Here is a 24092-nt window from a genome sequence, read left to right as displayed (position 1 = left end):
GAGGAGAATGCACATGAGGCATAAAAAGTGAAGAAGCTATTTTTAAAAACGCCAGAGAAGTATAAAGAGAAATCTAATTTTTATAAATTTTAAAGGTGTTTCTGAAAGTGTGGTCTATGGACTGTTCTCACTGGAATCACCTGGGCTTTTGGTTTCAAACATAGTTTCCCACACCTCAGCCCAGGTACACTGAATCAGGATATTTAGGGGACTCTGTGTCTCCTAATGCTTTCCAGATGATTCTCAGGCATGCTGAAGTGTGGTAACCACATGCTTATATTGAATGTTTTCTATATAACAAGTAGCCAAGAGTTAGCTAAGCAAATCTCAGAGGAACATAATTATTAGTTATCTTTGAAATCTTCCCTTAGCATTAATGGACTATCTAAAAGTTGTGGGCAGTGATTCTCTAAAAAAGATTTCTTTATCATAATGGATTATCCAGCTATGTGTTTTTCTGATGTTTGCTGTTTACGTTCAAGGCCACAATTTTCCAACTTGCAGTTGAGCAATTCTAAAGTAAATTTCATCAATGTAGAGAACTGATTGGCAAATTTAGATCAATAAAATTTCCCCTCACTTGTACTTTCTCCCACGAACTCTAGATTATTTTTTTTTTAAGTCAATGCTTTATTCTCCCCATGTTGACACAGCATGGAGGGATCAAAGAACAAACTGTAAGACAAAAGAATTTTTTATTTTGTACTTTCCTAAATAAATGGAGCTACGCTAGCCTTGTGGAACTTGGATACAATGGCACAGGTATCTATACAGCTATATCTTTCTATATTCCACAGAAGGAAAAATTACAATAATCCTCTCTTCACGAAACCTTGTCTATCTACTCCAACCTATGCCTCCTTCTGCCTTCTTAGAATTCAGTAACTAACATCTAATTGAAAATTATTTGTTATCATATTAGTTCAAATGAGATTATAAGTCTCGAGAAAGGTATACTTTTTGCCTAACACAAGCATGTGAAAAATACCTGGCGATTGATTTGAAAAGTCATGTTATCAGTCCCATCTCTACGTTTTCACTTAAATTGTAAACACGTACACAAATATATAAATAATTATAGGCATTAGTATATATCCTTAATTGTGTATAATAAATTAAATTTTATCAGATTGATCTATCAATTAAATTTATTTCATTAAATTGAATTTGAGTATATATAAATTAAATTTAATAATATGTATACACACATACAGACACCACTACTTAAAACACTGCCCTACCATCTCATAGAATTTGTCCCCTTTACCAACCTTCTTTCAATCTTATTCAGATGATTCTTTTTTCTGTGTTGAGTTTCATGAGAGATGGTGAGATAGTAGCTTTCTCTCTGTCATTCATGCTGACCCTCAGTTTAGATCCAATTTTTGATGGTAAAAAGGAAGAGGAGCCATTTTGGGGATAATTGACATAAATGGCTCTGTTGAACAGATCCTCGTGAGGGTGCCACACGCACATGCTTTGTCCTCTGTGCTCTCATAACACTTTATATGTTTATCATAGCACCCATGCCCTCTGAGGTTTTTGTATTCATGTGTATGTTTTAATCTCTATTATAAAGTCCCCGACAGGGCCATGTCTTGCTCACCCTGTAACAATTCCATGCACATAATAGGCACTCAATAAATGTTAAATTGGAAAACAGTTTACAAAAACAATGCTTTTATAAATAAGGCCACCAGTATCCTTTGCCTGTATAAGATGTTTCTAACTTTCCTTACTTCCCTTCTGAGAAAGTTACAAAACAGAATCAAGTTTTGACATGCTTTCTTACAGAAAACTCTAGAAAAGAGACAAGGTAAAACGAAATTAACAAAAACTAAAGTGGACACTTAAAGTCAGCATGTTTGATATTTGTCTCCTTCTTTCTCACTTGACATTCCAGTTATGTCTACATCACGCTGGAATACAAACCATCCAGATCAATTGCTTTCTTCCAGCAGATCTTACAGAGACAAATGATAGGGTTGTGACATCCTTCAGCTTCAGGTGGAAATCTCTTGAGCAGCAGAAGAAAACATCAGTGACCACTGCAGAGAATGATATGCCCTAGGGAATACAGACTACACTTGGGTTTCTAAAATGACCAGTTTTCTGATGATTTTCTTTGGTCATTTTGATGTGTATTTGGAGAGAAATTTCTGTCACATCTCTGCTAGGATATAGTTATGTAATTTGAAGCCATGCAACATATTTTTCATTTTTCATCTCCACTTTGTGTTCCATTTATGTCTTCACCTCAGCTAATCAAAAAATGTAGGGACGCTTATTGAGCTACATTTAAACAGGGAAATCAGATTTTTATTTGAAATAGATTATCTATTCCCATTTCCTCAAGAGCAAGCCATTGCTCATGTTTCTTCACATTATCTGATACAGATTCCACTGGCACATAAGAATGTGGAGTCTACTGGTGTTTGCCCCACTGATAACTTCCTAAAAGTTAAGAACAGACTACTTAACAGCTGTAAGTTCTGCTACCACAAGTTCTGCTTCCTGTCCTAGGGTGTCTAGAAATGGTAAATCCAGGTGATTATTTTTGGGAAAAAGACACCAAAATAAATATAAGCATCAGTAATAAAATTTGGATGGATGAGGGGCCTCATCTCAGAACACATATTCATTCAGATGCTTTTTTCACACTGACATTTTTCATCTGTGAAGTCCTTGCTCACAGATTGATAAATGAGGGGCTAGGCCACATTTCTCTGCAATCTGAGATTTAGGTTGACAATTATCAACCAAAGTAATCTCTGACGTTAACTTCAGGCACCGCAGCCTGAAAGGTGTTCCTGACTATGGGTAATCCAGGTCATCTTGCTTAATCAACACAGCAAAAAGCGGAATCCTGGTATTTAAAAACTGAGGTAATTGAATCAAATGCTACTTGGGTAGCATTAATCTATTTATGTTTGTAGTGTTTAGTTATTCATGATTCAGAAATAAAATTTGATATTTCTAAAGCAAGGAAATTAGTTTGGGAAAGTGACTTGTGATTCATTCTAAACTATGACAGATGGGAAATAGAAAGTCTAGTACGACAATAAAGAAAAAACATAGTTTGAAAATTTCTTTCAGGTAGTATATGCCGTACAGCAGAGATGGGGAGAAAAGATAAAAATAAGAATTTAATTGTTGGGGCCAGCCCGGTGGAGCAACCAGTTAAGTGAGCACGCTCCACTTCGGCGGCCCAGGGTTCGCCGGTTTGGATCCTGGGCGCTCACTGACGCACTGCTTGGCAAGCCATGCTGTGGCGCCGTCCCATATAAAGTGGAGGAAGATGGGCACGGATGTTAGCCCAGGGCCAGTCTTCCTCAGCAAAAAAAGAGGAGGATTGGCAGATGTTAGCACAGGGCTAATCTCCTCACACACACACACACACACACACACACGAAAGAATTTAATTGCAATTGTCTCCGACTTTATCCAAACCCATTTGCATTGGGATACAGTCTCTCTTTTTTCACTTCAAATAATCTCATCTACAAAACTTAATTACTTTTGCCAATTTTAATTTGCTTCCAAAGTGATTCTCTTTCCAATTCACATTCTTGGAAGGTGGGTAATAACAGGGAATTTAAAGGCAAAATATCAAGTTCAGAAAAGTTAAAATACAAGGTGTGTAAATTTCATTCACTCCTTTAAGTTTATAAAATGAAAAGCTTTATAGCTGAATATGTATATTTACGGTCCTTGGGCCTATATTATTTAGCAATCTGTAAATAAAATTAAAATTTTAAAAATCACATTTAAATTACCAAAGTAACTGAAAAGTAAAAATCAATGATTTCAAATCCCAATTCAGATTTCATATACAGGGTATGTAATATTTCGTATATCCAATTTTATATGTACAATCACACACATTTATATAGATCCGTTTATATGAACAGATAGCTGGACATTTATATTTATTTGTAGTAAAACATGTCCCAACTCTGTTGGACTTTGTTGGAAATTGAGGAAGAAATCCCTCTTGGTGAATGAAGTGTAGCTGGGCAAATTCTTTTGTTAACATAAAGAAAGCACACTATTGCAAAATAATGTTTTTTGGAAATGATTTTTTAAATTGGCTGCACACGTGTGGCTAGACAATTTCTTATCAAGCTAAATAAACATGATTAATTCTGGCAGTTATTCAAATGGCCCACAGAAACATTCTGAATTCATTTTATGGTGATAAACTTATAATTGCTTTCCTGAAGCAAAAGCATACTTTTATCATGACGTTATATATATATGTGTTTGGATTAGCAAACATAATGCTTCTTTTTAGCCTTCTATTTCCTTAATACCCATTTCTCAATGTTTCTGAAAAATTTTAAAGTTTTAATTTTAATAATTCTCAAGATATGAAATTATATCTTAATTCTTCAACTGCACATGAGTTACATGCATGACTTCATATTGTTTGATAATCAGCCATGGTTCATATGTTTGCATAGATCCCATATAGATTGTGCTTTTACATATTTTGACCTTAAAATAATTAGAACTAAAACTAAACTTTACGTTTAAAACTAAAACTGCCAATTAAAGTTAAAAGGGCACAGTATTTCTGACTCTCAATCTTGGGGTTGGGGCATAATGGTCTGGGTGGGGGAAGGAAAAGCATCCACATGATGTAGGGTTGATCAGCTTGGACATTGGTTTACAAACAGGAATGCATTGATTTTATCTTTTTGGAATTCACAGAATAATAAAAAAAATTAAGAAGTTATAACGCAAAGAGAAAGCTGAAGGCAACTTAAGTACACATATATTTAAAAGACAGTATCATTGAATTACTATATGAGAGACACTAAGGCACATACCACAAAACACATTTCAGTGAATTTTTATAATACACCAGAAAGAATCTTGGCCTGGGATTATGGGGTGTGTGGCCTTGGGAAAGCACTTAATTTGTCCGTGTACCTGTCCCCTGGGTTAAATAATATAGAGTTTCATCCAGCTCTAAAATGAATAACATTTCTCCTATATTAAAACAGAATCGAGAAGGGCCACTCATCAAAGATTTTAACATTTTCAAGGACACAACCCAAGATAATGACAAAAAATAAGCACTAGGTCCAGACTTTCACTGTATATAGACCTAGGAAACCTGAAATGCTGAGGTGAACAGCTTACTTTTTCATTAGTTTTCTCAAAAGGAAACATGCATTCTGAATGCAAACTTGTATCAACTTTATAGGAATACAGTAAAATAATTGCAAACACTAGGAAGCAAAAAAGAAGCCAAAGCTAAAAACTGTATACATTCTTTAACTTATTTCTGAACAAAGAACAAATTGCTATATTGAAATCAGTGAGAACTATGGCTAAATTTTTAATAAAAATAAAGCACAGTTGAGGATCTTGAACTCTGGTTGGTAACAGACATGGAGGCATTTGGACAAATGTTCTCTTTTTAGTTCATCAGCTATAAAATGGACCAATATTTAGTATCAAAGAAGAAGATAAAAGTAATTTAATTAAATTTTCCAGTAAGCGAAGTCCGACTTCAAAATTACAAAATTACAAAATAGCTCAATTAGCTTTTTTTTTAATATCAAAATCTTTAATTGGGCCTAAAATCACTGTCAGTGTTTGCGATGTTAAGCTGGAGGCCCTGTGCCTCTCATTATTCCTCCTTTCATATATTTAGGTTCAGGTCCTTATCAGGGAAGAGGTGCTGTGTTAATGGCTCACCTGGAGTGCTGGGCTGCTGGCAAAGACAAGGAAAGGAATGGGAGAGAAGTGGTGGCTTGAGCTGTCATGCTGAGTCTCTTTATTTTAGGTCAGGCTGGGTGAGTGAGAGGTGGAGGAGGGAGTATCCTGAAGCAGGCCAGCTCACCTGTCACTTTTATTATTATAATTATAAGCTTAGCTACTTCCTAGACTTACTATGAGCTCCTTGAGGGTGGGAATAGTCTTTTTCACATCTTGGTATTTGGCATAGTGCATGGCACCCAGTAGACACTTACTGTATATTTGTAACAGGGATGATGAATAACAGACCCCCATTTCCTTGGTGCCTCCTTTCTCCCACTAGTTTCATGTGTTAGAAGAATTGATTAGGTTAGGAAGTTCCTTCTTTAACACTTCAATGGCTCCCTTGAGTTTTCCTCCTTAAACTCATTCACACCTTGGGATGAATGACTTGGATCTAATAATCTGCAAGAGTACCTGGATTTCATGATTCACTGAGTGGGCCCTCAGATTGGAGGGGACAGCTGCGAAAGGAAGTCCTCCCTGGGGTTGGGGGCTTCGGACTGTTGAAAGCAGCATTAGGGGGCTGATAGATGAAGGAAAGTGCAGGAGGGGATCGAGAGGTGTTTACACAGGACCAGAGTGGTTACCATTACAAAGATTCCATTTTCCAAGCCGATCTAGAGCGATCTGACAGCACAGGTCGCCAAATGTTTTGTAAACATTTCGCATCGGTAAACACGCAGCAAAGTGGCGAAGCTGGTGTTTGTAGGACAAGTCTGGAAGCAGTGCATCCCAGTTTCTCCCAAGTTACCAGCCTGCACATATGGCCCAGATTAGCTGTGCTTCATGTGTTAAAACCCAATTCCTGCTTCTCCTTAGTGGGAGGAGGAAAAGAGAGAAGGAGAAACGGCGAGAAGAGAAAGGAGACCCATCCTGTGACTCCTCTCTTCCCCATCCTCTGAATCATCTGTGTGGTCTAGCGTAGCTTTCACGGAATTTCCACTTCATAGGCCAGTTAGAATATGTTCCCCCGCTCTTCCCCACCACCCTCCCATGCCCAACATCTTAATCAACTGATACCCTCTTTTCCAAGTATGGAACACAGGCTTTGCACTCATAGGTCTCCTGTGGGGCCTGGCAAATTACCTACCCGCCTTCTTCTGAATATTTATGCCCAAATGCCAGGATGTCAGATGCCCGTCCACTCCCATCACAGACGACAACTGGCACGGGAGGGGTGTCTCGAAGGTACTCCAAGACAATGGAGATCACGTTGGGTCCTCCTTCCACAATGAGCGCCACCACCGGCACACCTTGACCAATTCCTGCATTAAAAAAGGAAAAGAAAAGGAAAAAAAGAGAAAAGAACACAAAGCCAGCAAACCAAAGAAACAAAAAGAGAAACAAAAAGCATAAACTAAAATTACTGAGCACGGGGGAGGAAACAACATATGAAGGGATAAAATATGGAGCGAAAATTTACTGAAAACCCTTTAGCAGAATTTTCCCACCAGAGAGTCTATTTGACTTTGCCCTCTCCCCACAGCTCCCAGCGTGCTGGGGTCAGTGAAGGCACCAATTACCACACTTAGGAGCAGGCGAAGGGTGAGGAGGAAGAGAAAGGACTTGGTTAGTAGATGAAGCACTGGGCCAGCAGCCGAAAGATTGGAAGCTAAATATGATCTTAAGCAAGTCTTGTATGTATCCAATGGTTCAGTTTCCTCTATGAAAAAGGGGAAGTTAAAAAAAGGCCTCCTCCCTGAAGTCATCACAGAGCTAAGAAAAAGCCTGGATGGTTCTTTTTATTAAAGACTATCAAAATCAGCTGAGAGTATATTTTAACTTGTTGAATCAACTACTGGCTAAATTAGAGGTCTATCTATTTCTGACCATAAATGATCAGCTTGGTTATTGATTCTTAACAGCATAACTGTCCTAATAAAGCACCCAAGAGACGAGGCATCTGCCATGATTGTAGCCTTCACTACTGAGCAAGGGGCCAGGCACACTTTTGTTGAATGCAGTTGACTTCAGGGTTTTCATTGACTTTTCCTAAAGTATTTAAGCTACTTATGCTGAGCCATAAGACATTGCTGTTTTCAAGTAAAAACTACCCTAACATCAGCACTTACATGTGGTTCAATCTAACGCATTAAAGAGAAGTATTATAAACAAATGTCCATGAGAGACATGATGAGAAAGAAATTAAATTTGTTTTCAGGTAGCATCTCAAGTATCACCATCGTTCACTGAATAACTTCCTTTTGCTCAATTTAGTTATCACACTGTATTTTCTCACTCTAGCTTCTCAGAATAGTTAGAGAATTGAGCAGTGCCACGCAAATGAGATGGTTTTGTAGGGTACACAAAGCAGTTATCTTAAAAAAGAAATCATCAAGATTTTGTGCCACTTCTGTAAATATGAACTAAAGAAAAGCCCTTAGTCATCTCAGTTCTCCCTCTTCCCCCTTCTGCTGTGGTTTTATCTTATATCAAGAAACTGCCTGTGAGAAATAATAGTTTGGGGTTTGGTTTCTTGCTCTATTAATAAGAGATTTTATTTGACTTGTGTGACCTGTTTTACTTGTAAAGTCTAAGTGATCAGTCTCCTGGGGCCTTATCTCTTCTAAGTCAATGTATTTCATGGTTTGATTTTCATCTTAACAGAATGGTCCAAAATGCCAGTGACACAAAAATGGGTGCTGTTTTAAATCGACACTTTAAAAATGACAATTGTTGATCAAGGCAACATGCCAGGATTTTTTTTTGTTCTCCAGAGGGAATTGGGAGAGAGAGATGACCCATAGTCCCATCAGGGTTTTCTGTGCATGGGGTAGTTTTGAGAATTATTCCTTCAAATCCAAGGAGAGGGAAGTGAAAGGTCGTGCTGCTCTCCTTTGACCCAGAAGCCCTTAATGACTCAGACAAAAGGTCACCTGCTTTAAAGCTCTGTTTGGGTGTCTGTGAAGAAGACACTTTCTCCATTGCTGCTGATTATGAGGATTAAGTAAGTTCTTGTTGAAAGGGACTTTGAAGATTAAGGGCTAACTTGAAATGGTAATATAGGACATTTCTTTGGGGGAGAATTTGCTGACATAAAAAATACCTGCCCCTATATGGATTTGTATTTTAATATGCCTTGGGAAAGAGTCTCTTTTCCAATGTTTAAAGTTATTTTATGAGGTATTTCCCAATGTACTATGCTATTTAATTTTTCCCTTTGTTTTGCTTTAGTACATGCTCTCATATTGCTTCATATCAAGGAACAATACTCTATGCCTGCTGTTTTATACCAAATGATGTATTTAGACTCATTCTAAGATCTTCTAAGAGAGGCCTTTGCCAAATTCTGACTCTTGAGGACTGATTCTGTCAATGGGATCTTTACAGACCAACTGTGATCCACTCAGTGTTTTTCATGGAGGGAGAAATCCTAGAATGGGCCTTCTAGAATGTTCCAGTGATGTACAGTCTACCAGACAATAGGCAAGATGGCTGGAAACCTCTCTTTTCTTTGAGAAGATACATAGGTGCAAAGGATCAATTTTCATACAATGATTTGAGAGCAATAAACTGTCAGTTGATTTCCTACCAATGTATTTGTCAACAAATCAAGTTGTTATAACCTCTAGAAATACAGAAGCATTTTAGATGAACAGAATTCCTATGATTGGAATAGAGCTGTTATCAATAAAAATGATGAAAACAACCATATTATATATATGGTTATATATATATACTATTATATATATTGTGCTAAAAATAGGATAGAGCAAAGTATCAAAATGTCATCTACTTTTTCATAAATACTGAATATATCTGATATATCTATGCCTCCAAATTCCCTCCCATTTCCTTCAGTGATAATACATGGAAATTTGTTCCACAGACAATAAAAGACCTTATAGCCTAAAACAAAAGCATTTTTGAATTTCTTAATTATGGGTAGTAGAGAATCAGTCTATGCCTAAAAATATCATGCTTCGTAAAAATTAAACTTGCTAATATATAGTAACATTAAGCCTTTTTGTCAGTACACACACACACACACACACACACACACACACACACACACACACTGGTGCCTTTGTTTCTGAGAAAAGAAAATCCTACCAAATAATTAGTAATGACCTAAAGCAATAGTTCTTAGACTATTTTTTGGAGACAAGGATCTTTGAATACTTTTGCGAATCTGATGAAAGCTAGTGACCCTTTCTCCTGAAAAATAAATGGACAGTCACAAAAATGTTTCTATGCAATTTCAAGGGGTTCATGGCTCCTTGAAGCCTATTCATGAAAAGCTTGCAAATGGACCCCTACAAAACCCCACCCTAAATTAAGCACACTGATGCATCTGCAAAGAGCGTCAGTTTGTGTTCCTTCACGAAGCTCACTGAGGCCTCTGAGACAAGTTCCAGAATGGGTTTTCAAGCAAAACTCTATGCCCAGGGAAACTGTATCACATTATTACTGCCCAGTTATATTGATTGAAGCGTGAAGCACTGTCTATAGGATCTCTCTCCTCCCTCCCTTCGTTCCCCTCTCTCTCTTCCTTGTTTTTCTTTATTTCTTCTGTTCAACCTTTCTTTGCTAAATTACATTCTGGACATAGGATATTAAAATCTCTGGAGAAATTCACAAATTTACAAATTAGAATTTGTAGTATATGACTTCATTAGTAAAGAAAAAGCTTAAAATATCAAGGATGGTATATTTTTTATTAGTGACATAAAGAAAACATTTTGGGAATCCAGTGCAGATCCAGCTGGATGCACAGGCCCACTACCATTTTCTCTATGCCCATAAAAAATTAATATAAATTCCTTTGAAGATCCTCACAAATTTATTCTTTGCTCAGCTAAACCTACTGACCATTCACAAAAAACAGTTGTTTAGATTTACAGCTTTAAAAAATATATAATCTCTATTATTCAGGGAAAGTTTTTCATTTTATCTAGATTCTTCAGGGACCATTTTTGTGAATACTTGTTCTTCTGGTTTTAGGAAAAAGTGGGTTAATTCCTTAGTTAACTCAAATAATTTTTCATTTTCTAGTCAAAGACTTGCAGTGGTTCTCAGAGATTTCCATTAGAATTTAATTTTAGAGCAGTGTAGAGTTGCTTAAGCAGGAAGAGGCAGGATGCTTGCCACACTCTCTAGCTTTTGCAATTTTGGACCTGGAAGCATTATAGCCGGCAAAAATGGGAGCTTGAGGAATGGATTTAGCTGTTACCTTCTACAGGATTCCAGGTTGACCTAAGCCTTATAAATTACAAACTGAACCCCTATTAATTGTTCTTTGCAAAAGATAACCTCTTGGACTTTTGTCACATTTTGTTTTGACTGCTATACACTTCAGTGTGGGCTGCCAATAAGGCAAAAAGTGTCAAAATTGGCTTAAACAAAGACTCCATTGGGTGTTGTGAGGAAGGGAGGTGGCAGGAATAGAAAAAATGTCTTAAAATTCAAAAAGGCTTTTTGTTTCTCTCTCTTTTTCTGCTGACACAAGACCATAGTCTATGATCGGTTCAGTGACAACGTTGTAATGAAATGCCTGGATAACTGAGAATTTTAGTCAAACTAAATTAACATTTTGGTGTTATGTCAACCTCATCATATATGATCTAAAATGCCTATGGATCTAAGGAATAATTTATTTGCTGTTGGAAAATGGTTCATATTTACATGGAGATGGAGCATAGAAGATTGATCTTTAGCTAAGTCTTAGTGACCAAGGCCACAGATCATGTGATTATTACAGTAGAGGCCATTTAAAAAGGAGGGTTCAAACTTTATGTGAGAGATGACTTCCTGAAGATCTTGATCAATTCGAGACTGAGTCTGCCGTTGGTGGGTGGACATTTCTGTTTATTAGCTAAAGCCATGTAGCAATAACATGAACACAGTTAATTCACTAGCCTTGCCAGCTCTGGGATTTTGTGGTTCATGATGATTTAGAAGTTTGTGTAGAGAATTCATATGCTTTTAAATTATGCATATACTGAGACTTTATCAATATATTTTATGTGGCATAATTTTAAATTTGCATAATTAAAATTTGCGTAAAATTATAAAGCATTGAACATGTCACCTTAATCCAATTTGACTCTACCCAGTGGAACACTGGTCACCACCTCCTGTATTTGGACAATATAATGGGGCCATAAAAACTCAGTAACTCCCTAAGATCTTACATTTTTTAAACAGAACCTTACACAGACTTGGGGGACATTAGCAATTACTGTACTGATGGGAAGAGAAGCAGTCAAGCTATTTGCCTCATTTTAATGGCCACCATTTGCTGCCTACTGGAGAAATAATGGCTGAAGTTTGCATAATACCACAGCTTTTCACAAATAGTTTCAGAATTACATTCTTGATGCCCTTAACTATTTAGTGCATCTCTTCTGTGGTCTGGAAATTGTGGGATGGATTTATGAAAATTACATAAACCTAGTAATCAGTTGTGTTTAACTGAAAAAACTCAAAACTATTCTTGTTTATTAAGTTTAAGGTGCTTCTTACAATTAGGAAGATTCCCAGCACATGAATATTCAGGTACAACAGTAGGATATTATTTTCCAGAAAGACAATATTTTAATATGCTATATATTGCAAAAGGAAACATGATTGGAAATCTTTGAGTTACTAAGGAACAGAGTGAGCTCAAGAAAATATCTAGGGATGACATAAGAAGAAAAGTCATCTCATTTTAACTAAAGAATAGCTCTTCAGTCCACTATGGAAATAGATGTTTTGAATATTACCTTCATGTTTCAGAGGTAGGATATACTATCTATTCAAGACAATAGAACTATAACTGGAATGTGTCTGAACTTACTTGGAAATGGGTGATAAACCCAAATATGTTTTAGTGAATCCTGGTAATGTACCCAATTGGTGAATGCCAAACCCAGTGCAAACCAATCCTGTGTGTATTACTGTGATACTGTGTAATACCTGGGAAAAAGGTATTACTACACTTTTTTTGCCACTATAATTCTGCACCTAATTGATGCTTAGGAGAGCATTTGGAAATATAAGCTACTACAAAAAGTATTAAACAGTCAAAATAAAACCACATGCAACAAAATGCTTCACTTGTAGGATTCTTACGGTTCTCTAGAGGGGAAGAAATTCCTTGAAAGATGGCCGGGGTCTTTCCCTGAGGTTGAGACTTCCTAAGGCATAAATTTCCAGCTTAGTTTAGGACTAAACAGTGGTAAAAATAATGTGAATTTCTTAATTGTCTTTTCCTGTCATCACCAATCCTTATGGCAACTCCCTTATTGATATTTAACTTAATGGGCCCCTCCCTATATAATCTTTCCATATTCAAAGCTAATGCTAATATTTCAGAGTAAACACACATGTTTATTTTATCTTGGCATTTAAAATCTCAGCAAATTTGGCTGGAGATAGGTAGTTGTCAATACTGAAAATATAGAGCTTGGATTAATGAGAATGCCTCTCTCAGAGAGTGAAAAAGATTGAAACCTCTTGGTGCATAGCATTTCTTATCCAGGGGACTGAGAATGCAGAATCCATCAAATGAATATGGCAATTCGCTTTTTTTTTCCTGTTTGTTTTCAATACTGTTGCACTAATCTAGTCTGCATTATCAATGCTGCAGGTATTTTCATAGGAATCCTGTACTAGCCCCCACCGGCTAGCTTTCATTTTGGGCATTGTCTTGCTTTGCTTTTCTGTCTGGCAATCAGAGGGCAAAGGACAGAAATGGGGGAGTGGATGAGTGGATTGAGTGGGAAATCTTGTAAGCCAGCCAAAGAGGTCACTGTGGCGTGTGTCCTGGAAACACCCATCATGTCCTCCCTATCCACACTCCCCTATGAAAGAACTGGACTGTCCACAGCACAGAAGGGCTGCCTTACTTGGCTTCTTTCAAAGATAGTTGGACTAGAGGTGGATTCCAGACCAGCAGTGGGCCAGATTTGCCTTCCTGGAATTGGAGTGGAGACCCTGAGCCTGAGGTGAGTAACTGGGAGGTGGGCTGGGTGGGGAGTGAAGCCTCTATTAGCGGTGGCTCAGATGGGCCCGTGGGAGGGTGAATGAACAAGCAAAGAAGACTGTACACAGGAAGAAAAGAAGGGAGCAGAGGGACCCACGGAGGAGAGATCATGTGGCCTGAGTGAGAAGGAGGGAAGGTATGTGTGCGTGTGTGAGAGAGAGAGCGAGAGAGATTGCCTGGGTTACTGGAGACTCTTCAGTCCCAGTGACAGTCACTTGGCTGTAGTTCCTGCACAGAGTTCCCTTTAGACCAGAGGTAGACGAACTTTTCTCTGTCAAGTGCTAGATAGTAAATATTTTAGGCTTTGTAGGACAATGGGCAAAATAGAGATCATTGTGCAGGTACTTATATAACAAGAGAGAAATTTATACAGAATTTTTATGGGTGAATTTCAAAACACAATTGAATACAACTACTGATGAGAAAAACAGAATTTTTATATGGATGCTGAAATTTGAATTTCATATAATTTTCACATGTTACAAAATATTCTTGTATTTTTCAAACATTTAAAAATGAAAAAAACATTCTTAGCCCATGAGCCATATGAAAACAGGGTGGGCCATAGTTTGCGAACCTTCCTATAGACACGTTTCTGTCTCCTTATCAAAAATACGCCTTTATCTATTTTGAGTTTCTCTTCATTGCTACCCAACATTCCCCTCCCCCTCACTTCTGCTCGCTCTAAGGAAGTCTTCACCTGTCCTTAACTATCCTGGAAGTTCTCCTGTGCTCTCTTCTCAGCATGAAGACACTGGCAGGGAGAGACTAGTTGAGGGACATTTGCATAAGAGGAATTTTGGGTGGCCGAGATTTTTTGTGTGTGTGCGGTACAGCTTCAAGAGGCAATATTCAGGTCGAAATTGGGCGTAAGCCTACAATTTCTATACAGGTGTCAGGTGGGCCTTCATTTTGGAGCATAATTGATGCTCACATGGGGAGCCTCGTTACTAGTCATGGTAAGCTGCTCTGCTTCTGTCACTCAAAGAGAGGAGTCACCTGTGTGGTGTATAAAGGAACTTCACCCTAACAACGGAAGGGGTTTAGATCTGGTCTTCCGAGAGCTCTAAGCCTAAGGGCAGAGAGAGCAATCACTCCTCTCTGAATATCCTTCATTTCTGGAGAGCAGCACCATCTTCTACATGCCAGGTAGGCTGGGACATTTGCCTGCTCCCTCCCTGGCAATCTGGGCCCCAAGACTGCGGTTTTGCCTTGATTTCAGTGGGCTTTCCTGGAAGCCCTTCTTCACGCAACACTACTCCCATCTCTACTCTACACTCTGGAAGCCTTGACCTGTCTCACTCTCTCAGATGAGGCTTTTCCTTAGATGTTGGGCTGCCTTTCTGGAACTGGGCTGAATCTGTCCTGTCCTTGTTCTCAGACTCTGATTCTCAGTTCCATAACTGCCTCTACCTTCATTTGTCTGCTGGCTTCCTGTCAATTCCCACTTCCCTCTCAGCATGGGTCATTCTAGTCTATTTCACCTCCCTGCTGCTATAGACTTTCAGTCTGGCTAGACTTCACAGCGTTAATAACATATTAGCTGGAACCATGCACATCCTAGGAGGGCAGAAATACATTCTGATATAAATACCAAAATATATTTTGGTATTCTACACAGTATCTAACACATGGAGTTGACACATGATTCATAGGGTTGTTTTGACTAATAAATGAGTTATTTATAAAGCACTTAGAAGAGTCTTGCACTCTAAGAACACATATAAGAGCCTATATAAGAACTATATGGTCAAACAAACACAAATATAAAGATTCTTATTTATATTTATTAAGCTTATAAAAGGTTTAATGTATAAATGATTCATAAAGATGAAAGAAAAATAAATGCATTTTATATGTTTAAGCCAAAATGATGCTCTGACAAATAAGTAATTTGAAACATGCTTTTCCAAAGTTTGAATACTCTCTCATGAAGACCAATAATATGCTTAGGAAGCCAAATGCCTTTATCTTGTATCCAAAAGGCTAAAACTTTCAGCTTTTGGGTGGGTGGTCTTTCGTGTCCCGCCCTAAAGGCCTTCTACCAGGGGCTTCTCCTCAGTGCTTCAGTCAGCTTGTTAAGTCTTTTGAGTTCTGTGGGTTGGACAAAGATGTAAAGGCCAAATAACAAAACTCATAAACCGACTCCAAGTATATTATATGCTATTAAACTAACTTGCTTTTGACTTAATCAACGGGAAAGAGTTATTCCCTATGGTCAGAGAAGTCTGATTGAAATATTCTGCTATTAATGTCCATGTACTACCAGGACATCCAAGCAACATTCCACATGAATTGTTTCAATAGAAAGGGAACAGCCAATCCCTTGGGCTATAAGGCAAGTATTACTTTCATAAAAGGAAAGAGCCAGAGCCAGCATTATTTTCTTTGGGGCCATTGTTTGCAGGCTGAATGTTTTAATGTAATTGATCTAAGTCTACAAGAAATCTCACCCAAACAAAGCTATAGTTTTCTTAGTTTCTGCTCTGTTCAAAACCCACATCAAAAGGCATTCTTTACCTTCTCAAATGTAATGTAATCAGAGTAGTTCTAACTCATTTTACTTTATAATACTTTGCCAACACTCCCCTACAAATGTGCCAGGATCTAGGTCCACAGCCCATACAAGTTTCTTTGGCTTCTTGGCAGAATTAGTAAGCAACAGAGCAGCCAGGAGGATTATGGATTGAAAAATCATGGCAAGACCTACCTAGCTCATGGTGCGGGGCAGAGCTGGGGAGGAAAGGTAAATGGTGGGAGAGGGAAATGTTGCTGGTAATGGGTAAATGGTAGTGTGTGTGTTAATGTACCCTTCCAAAATAATAATAATAAAAAAAATGCTTTGCATCTGTTGAGGGAGATTGTAATTATTTCTCTCTGCCCCAAATGCAAAAAGTTCTATTCGCTCTTTAAACAATGTTCTTTTTGACTTACTCTCTGTGAGGAACTTATACTCTTCCTGCAGGTCCCAGGTTCAAAGACGCGTCTTCCTCAGGCCCCTCCCATTCACCCCACCAGGCAGAGTTAACCAATCTCACTTGTGCGTTCTTACAGCATTTACTTTTTTAAAAAGCCCATGCCAATGAATATATTTTATAAATTTGTCAATCAACTACTATGGTTTAAAGAAAAACATTTTCATAGTACCTATCTCTTGAAGTTTTATCTTATTAATTACCTGTTTGGGCATCTCTTTGCTCTGTTAGGTAGGTTTCTCTTTGTATTCCCAGCATATCTTACAGTGCTTTACATGGAGTAGTTGCTTACTAAAATTTGGGATACAGAGCGAAGGCAGAATTCTGAATTACCATTAAGTATATCCTGATTTCTCATAGGTTAAATAACAATGTAATTATTTCATGGAAATTTTAAACGTTTTATGACATAAGCAATTTTCTCTCAATCAACTGACCTGGGATCCAGGGCACTCAGATCTGATTTAAATTCTCATGAAATCAGGAATTATGCCAAATGCCCCGTTTCTATGCTCGTTGGTTTTCCCGTGGACTACCGAAATTGCTTCCTAACGGATGTCCCTGTTTCCACAACAATCATCATATAACTGCTAGTTATCATCCCTAAATACAGTCTTCTCTGTAACAATCTTTAGTGAGTTCCCATTGCCTATAGGTAAGATCCTGAATCCCTTCACGTGACAGACAAGGCTCCCCCTATCCTGGACCCAACCTTCATTTGCAGCCTCATCTCCCGCCAGAACTCTCTGTTCACTCTGATTCTGGTCTCATCAGATTATCTTCACCATCCTCCATCTAGGATTATTTTTTAACTTCCCCTCAGCCATCCTAATTTTCAGAGAGGAGTATTTCTCCCTACTCCTGATTTCACGAGGAGGAATTTTTCTAAGCACATCCTTGGGTTTTCTGTGCTCTTTTACTCACGTGGCTCCTTGGTAAATTAAGAATAACTGGATTTGCTCACTTAGCCTCGCTCTCCTTCCTCTTGGCATCTGCCTGCCTATAGGAAGCCGGAGATCTCTCAGCTCCCCCACGGGCCCTGCGCCTGAAGGAGTGTGCAGTGAGGTGGGGAGGTGAAGGCTCAGGGTGGGATTCTGCCTAATTCTGGGGAGTCACTAAGCCCACTTGGCCAATAAACTTAAAGCCACGTCTGCTAACTTGTCCCCCAACTGAAAATGCTATTTTGAGTTCCATCGACTCCTTCTTTTATTTCTCAAATTGTTCAGAATGTGGATGAGGAAGAGAGGTGCTATTTAGTGTGGCCCCTCAGAGACCCCAACTCAGTCTTCAAAATCCAGTTCAAATGTTACTAATTTCTGAGGCCCTTCCTCACTCCCTCAGGCAGTATTAATTATTCATTCCTTTGTAGTCCCATTGTTGATTTTTTTTTTTTAGCATATCCTTTGGCAGTTATTTTATTCTGCCTTGCTTAAATGAAAGTTTTATCCACTAAATTATAAACTCCTCAGGACAGAGACCCCCCCCCCAAGAGAGGCCCTCTTAGGCAATACTTTGGTTTCCATAGTGCCTCACAGTTAGAAGGTAGTTCAAATAAATGCTTGTGAAATAAAACAAAATTAAAATGTACATTGCCTAGGGTCTATACCTTGGGACTAGCACAGCTGAAGGGACAGGAGTAATTGGTAGTTATAAAGGGACTGAGTGTCCTATCTCAATACTATTGATGTATACTGCTGGAAGTGGAGATGACAGCCATTTAAGTGGTCCCATAGTGTCCTTTCACCTGCCTTGACTACTGGGCCTCAGCAGGGGTCAGAGACCTAGAGAAGAACACGCTGAGTGACCTGGGTAGGCACTCCCATTTCACTTGTTCATCTGGATTAAGTCTGGAAAAGTCCAGATTTTTAGGGACTCGAATAGCCTATTTTGGTTCAGTTGTCTTGTACTTCTAAATTGAAGCCTCACTATTTCTCAGAATTGGACCCAGCTGTAGTGACAATGTGTCCCGGCCACTGGAGAGGAAGATGTAAATCAAGGTTTACATTCTTCCTCTCGTTGGAAGGATGTCCATGAAAGCTATTACTTCCTTAGTGGAAATGAATAGGGGACTATATTGACTGAAATGGAAACCTAACTCTCTTCCCTCTGAGGTGATCGATATGTTTTAGCAGCTAAGTTGCTATAGGCTAGGAGTGACCTTCATTCACCACCAAAGTTATTCAGATATCTGACTGCCATTATCATATATGAGACAGAGGAAAGGTACTGATTATTTGAGATCTCGTAATGGTATTTAATCCAATTTCTTACTAACAGTTGGGAAAAATGATACATTTTTATTTAATTATCTGAGCAACTTTTCCAAAAGATAATGTGTCAAGTCCAGTCTGATCAAATCTTTACTGCGACAATATCCTTAGAAATATAGGTGACAGTGTCATGGGGAAACTTCTTTCCTCTGATTTCAAGTTTCCATGTGGAGGGAGCTCTCTTAGTGTGACACATTTTCCCTTACTCCTCTCCGCATACAGAATTGAGTAACCTGATTGGTGGTGACTAATAGCCGTCCATATTTCTTGACTGGATAGAACTAATCTACTGAAAGTCTTTCAGTGAGGATAATTTAGCTTCTTTCTTCCTTTTTCTCCATGGACCAGTGACAGTCAGTGATATTACTAAAGGTGTCTGCTTTAGACCCAAATTTCTCCTCTGGTTGGCTGTCTAGGGGCTGAGGTGAGCAGGAAAACCCATTTGGCCCTTACACTAAGTCATTATCTCCAACAACTTCATCATTAGTAAAAATGCTATTTTGATCTCCATCTGTCTGACTCTGCTGTCCAACTCGGATCCAGTTTGAATCTTGTCCTGTCAGGAGTAAGTATGATTTATTGGGCTTCCTCAAGCTCCAACACCATGAACTGCAATACTGTCATTTCTGTTTCTGGCATTCACTTTGCAGTGTCATCTAACAGCCTTGAGCCTCTGGTTCAAGTTCGTGAACATGAACTTATTTTTTAAGTGCAAATATTGCCTTCTCTGAAAGATAATTTTTTCTTAATGTCCTTGTAGCTCCTTAAAAGGAAATGACAATTACAATGTGTTAAAAAAAAAAAAAAAGCTAATTACAAAGGGAGCTAGAACAAGGTTGCTTATGCATTTCTGGGTTTCAGTGAATAATTTCATGTAGTGAATCCCCCTCGGCCGACTGACTGAAGGCCGTGCCTTTCTCGCAGAGGGGAAGTAGCAATTGCTGCGTACCTACCAGGCGTTGGGCACTCAGCCAGGTGGGATGCATATGCTTAATCTGCTGAACAACCCTATGATAGGGATATTATTATCCCCACTTTACAGTTAAGTAAACTGAGGCATAGAGAGTAAATTGCATGTGAACTGGGTTTCAAACGGAGATCTGTTAGTAAATGCAGAGTCTGCGTTTCTTGTACTCTACTGGGTTGTTTCTCACCAGGGTGACCATATGATTTGTCATACAAATACCAGGACACCTTTGCAAGTGAAGGGGTCATCATTAATAGTTACTCTGGGATGACAGGTATAAACCGGAACTGTTTAGTCCTGGACAAATCAGTACGTATGATCACTCTCTCTCTCTCATGTCTTAGAGTTTCATACTCATTTCTATAAGATTTTAAAAATAGATGCCAACCTCAGATATTTAGAAAGGGGCCTGAATTTATTCACTGTTCCTTTGTTTCTTAGCAAGGGGCCTGAATTTGTTCACTGTTCCTTCCTGGCTTAAAAAGGACAAGACTTGCTGTTGCCCCTCCCTGATTCCTGGGATCAGGTTTCCAGCTCCATGTAAACCACAGCTATTCATTATCAGAGATATTCCTTCCTTTAGATCCACAGAGGGATGAAGCTCCGGGGAAGGATTAGATCATTAAGCAAAGGAAAATAGCAACCATACAGCAGCACCTACATAAATCCTGTAGGGGTAAAATATCAATTTAAAGTTTTTCTCATGTTCTAACATATCCTTGATGGTGCTGGAAATAAATCTCTTCTACTTTTCTCTCTTACAAATAAATGTCTCATTACATTCTATCACTTAAGCACATTGGAGTGCCGTGATGAGGAATCAGGAGACAGTCATGTCCCAGGGGCATGCAGTGGGTACTGTGGGTCCTTAATCACGGGGGTGTTTAACCTCATTATCCTATTCTGTCATGTTTCTGTGAAACAGCCACTTGGCTTATTCCTACTGCTGCCACCAACAATCATTTGACTGCAATAATAAGTGCTAGTACCAACATTCTAGAAAGTGGGCTAGCCTAGTGTTATATATAAGAAAGTGGCATTCTAAAGACTGCTCTTAAAACCCTGATTTTAATATGGAAAGAACTAGTTTGTACACTGAAAATTATCATAAGAAGGGATGTGTAGAAATGCCCATTGCAAGTTCTCAGTTCTTCTTATCAATGTCTGCTCTAACACAATGGCTCTCAAATTTGGCATGCGTCAGAATCACCTGGAGGAGCGGTTAAAACATACACTGCTGGGCCCACCTCCTGCACCTCTGATCAGTAGGTCTAGAATGGGACTGGAGAACATGCATTTCTAACAAGTTCCTAGATGATGCTATTGCGGCTGGTCCATGGACCACACTTTGAGAACCACTCCCCTGACATAAAGCTGCATGGAGAGGAGACTTCTGCCTGTGAAAAGAAGTGAAATCTAAGATGTGCCCCCATGGAGTAAATTAAGAGGAAAGACTATGGAGTAGGACTTGAAACACCCATATTATGTTTCCGATAGTCTATTTTAAAATTTAAACCAGGAGTCAGCAAACTTTTTCTGTAAAAGGTCAGATGGTAAATATTTTCAGCCTTGCAGGCCAAGCGGTCTCTGATGCAAGTGCTCCACTCGACCACTGTAGCATGAAAGCAGCCGTAGATGGAACATAAAAGAATGAGCACGGGGCCGGCCCCGTGGCTTAGCAGTTAAGTGTGCGCGCTCTGCTACTGGCGGCCCGGGTTCGGATCCCGGGTGCGCACCGACGCACCGCTTGTCCCGCCATGCTGAGGCCGTGTCCCACATACAGCAACTAGAAGGATGTGCAGCTATGACATACAACTATCTACTGGGGCTTTGGGGAGCAAAAGGGGAAAAAAAATTAAAAAAAAAGGAGGAGGATTGGCAATAGATGTTAGCTCAGGACCGGTCTTCCTCAGCAAAAAAGAGGAGGATTGGCACGGATGTTAGCTCAGGGCTGATCTTCCTCACACACACACCCAAAAATGGCTTACCACTTCATCCTATTTCAGTATGGGTTTCACTGCACTGCTGGAAATTACTTACCTATATTTAATACATTCTCTACTTGGTATTTTGCCTAAAAATAAATAATGTCTTTTCTGTGTAGCAGGATCATTTATTGAGTTATTAACTAACTCATATTTTGCTTTCCATTTGTATTTCCTTCTTATTTCCAGAAGGTCCCAGTAGGCTTTCTTTTCTCAGGGAAGGTTTGAGTTACGGGCCTAAAGATAAGCTCTCTTGATGGCTTTTGTGAAAAACCTAAGCTCATTAATGTCCGGAAGAGGAAGAAGAGAAAGGCAAGTGTCTTTGATGGGAAGAGGTGGGGGCAGATGAGACAGGGAGGAAATTACTCAATTCCTGGGACAAGGAGAAGGGACTCACAACATCCTGATGGTCGGTTCCCAGGTCTCTTCTTACTTGACCTCTCAGCGGCATTTGACACAGTTGGCCATATTTTCCTCTTGGAAATACGTTCTTCGCTTGGCTTCCAGACAGCACCATCTCCTGGTTTCCCTCTTACCTCACTAGCTACTCCTTCATCATCTCCTTTGCTGGTCCCTCCTCATCTCCCTGACCTTTGATAGAAAGACCATTCACAAGGCTCAGTTCTTGGTCCTCTCCTGTCCTCTTCTCTCCTCACACATTCCCTTGGTGATCTCATCCACTCACAAGGTTTCATATACCGTCTACTCACTGACAGCTTCCATATTCATATCTCCTGACCAAACATTTCCACTGAATTTCAGTCTCGCATAACTGCACCCCTTCTCGACATCTCCACACGTGCTATGAGACATCTCAAATCTGACATGCCCAAAGCTAAGTTCCTGATATTGTCTCATACTTGTCACCCCCAAGCTCACAGTCTTCCCCATTCCTAGAAAATGGCAACTCCATTCTTCCAGCTGATCAACCCAAAAAACTTAGAGTCACCCTTGACTCATCTTTTCCTTCTTATACGTCATATCAAATTTAATGGTAAATCTTGTCTGCTCCACCTTCAAATTATAGCCTAAAATTTGACTATTTCTCACCTTTTCAAATGCTACCACCCCTAGTCTAAGGCACCATCAGCTTTTGCCTGGATTATTGCCAGGGTCTCTTAACTGGTGTCGCTGCTTTTATCCCTGCTCCTCACTTAAGCTACTCTCAACTCAGTAGGTAAAGCAATTCTATTGAAACATAAAAGACCACTCACCTTGCTCAAAACTCTGCAAGCTCCCATTTCACATGGAGTGAATGTAAAAGTCAAAGGTTTTACAATCCTCATTGGATCTGGCCCTTGTTCCCTCTCTGGCCTCCTTTCCTCCTTGTTCATTCCACATGGCCACACAGGCCTCATGATGTCCTTCAAACATGTTGTCCACATTCTTGCCTTGGTGCCTTGTTATTGCTGTTCCCTCTGCCAGAAATGGTCTTCCCCAAGATATCACAAAGCATGTGCTCCCTTACTTCCTCCAAGTCTTTTCTCAAATGTCTCCTTTCCAGTAAAGTCCTCCCACCACTCTATTTAAAACTGCAGCCCCTTCCCTGCCCTCCCTTTTCTGCCTTCTCTGCTTTATTTTTCTCCTTAGCACTTATCTTTGTGTGATACACTATATATTTTACTTATTTATTTTCTATCTCTTTCCACTCAAATGTAAGCTGCATAAGAATGGGATGAGCATAGGCACCTGGTCTGATGGGGACTGCTGTAAAGTGCGTTTTGGGGTGCTGAACCTGAGGCTGCTGAGCCCTGGCTGCCAGTGATGTCAGCTGTGGCAAAGATCCCACTGGCTTTACTAGGTGTGGGAGCACCAGAGCCTTCTACCTGGGAGGGACCAAGCAGGCTTGGGCAGTGATTGTATCAGCGGTAACCTTGGCTGAGGGAAGTTAAGAGGCCCATTTCCAATTTTCCAGGTACACTGTAAGCATGAGAGGGAGTAAGGAGAGAGAGAAGAGGGGGAGAGAATGGAGGAGGCAGAGGGGCAGGGGGGAGAGAGAGAAAGAGATGTGGGGAGGGAGAGGAAAGAAAAGGAAGAGAGGGAGAGATAGAGAGATGGGGGAGAGAAGAGGAAGGAGGAGAGGGAGGGGGAGGGAAGAGAGAGAGAAAGAGACCTAATAAAGATTAAGATTAAATTTAATTTACCAAAACTAGA

General features: G+C 39.4%; 1 protein-coding gene across 19 annotated transcripts in view; it reads right to left on the bottom strand.

Moving 5' to 3' along the window:
- Positions 1–24092, bottom strand: part of TRPM3 (transient receptor potential cation channel subfamily M member 3) — a 791340-nt gene that overhangs the window by 183439 nt on the left and 583809 nt on the right. For all 19 annotated transcript variants that reach the window (XM_058565673.1, XM_058565675.1, XM_058565677.1 and 16 more), the window contains one exon: positions 6863–7037. In XM_058565673.1, coding sequence (XP_058421656.1) covers positions 6863–7037 — 175 coding nt within the window. The remainder of the gene's footprint in view (positions 1–6862; positions 7038–24092) is intronic.

This window comes from Diceros bicornis, chromosome 22, assembly GCF_020826845.1.
Source record: "Diceros bicornis minor isolate mBicDic1 chromosome 22, mDicBic1.mat.cur, whole genome shotgun sequence".
NCBI classification, from domain to species: domain Eukaryota; kingdom Metazoa; phylum Chordata; class Mammalia; order Perissodactyla; family Rhinocerotidae; genus Diceros; species Diceros bicornis.
This window is presented reverse-complemented; position numbering and strand designations above follow the sequence as displayed.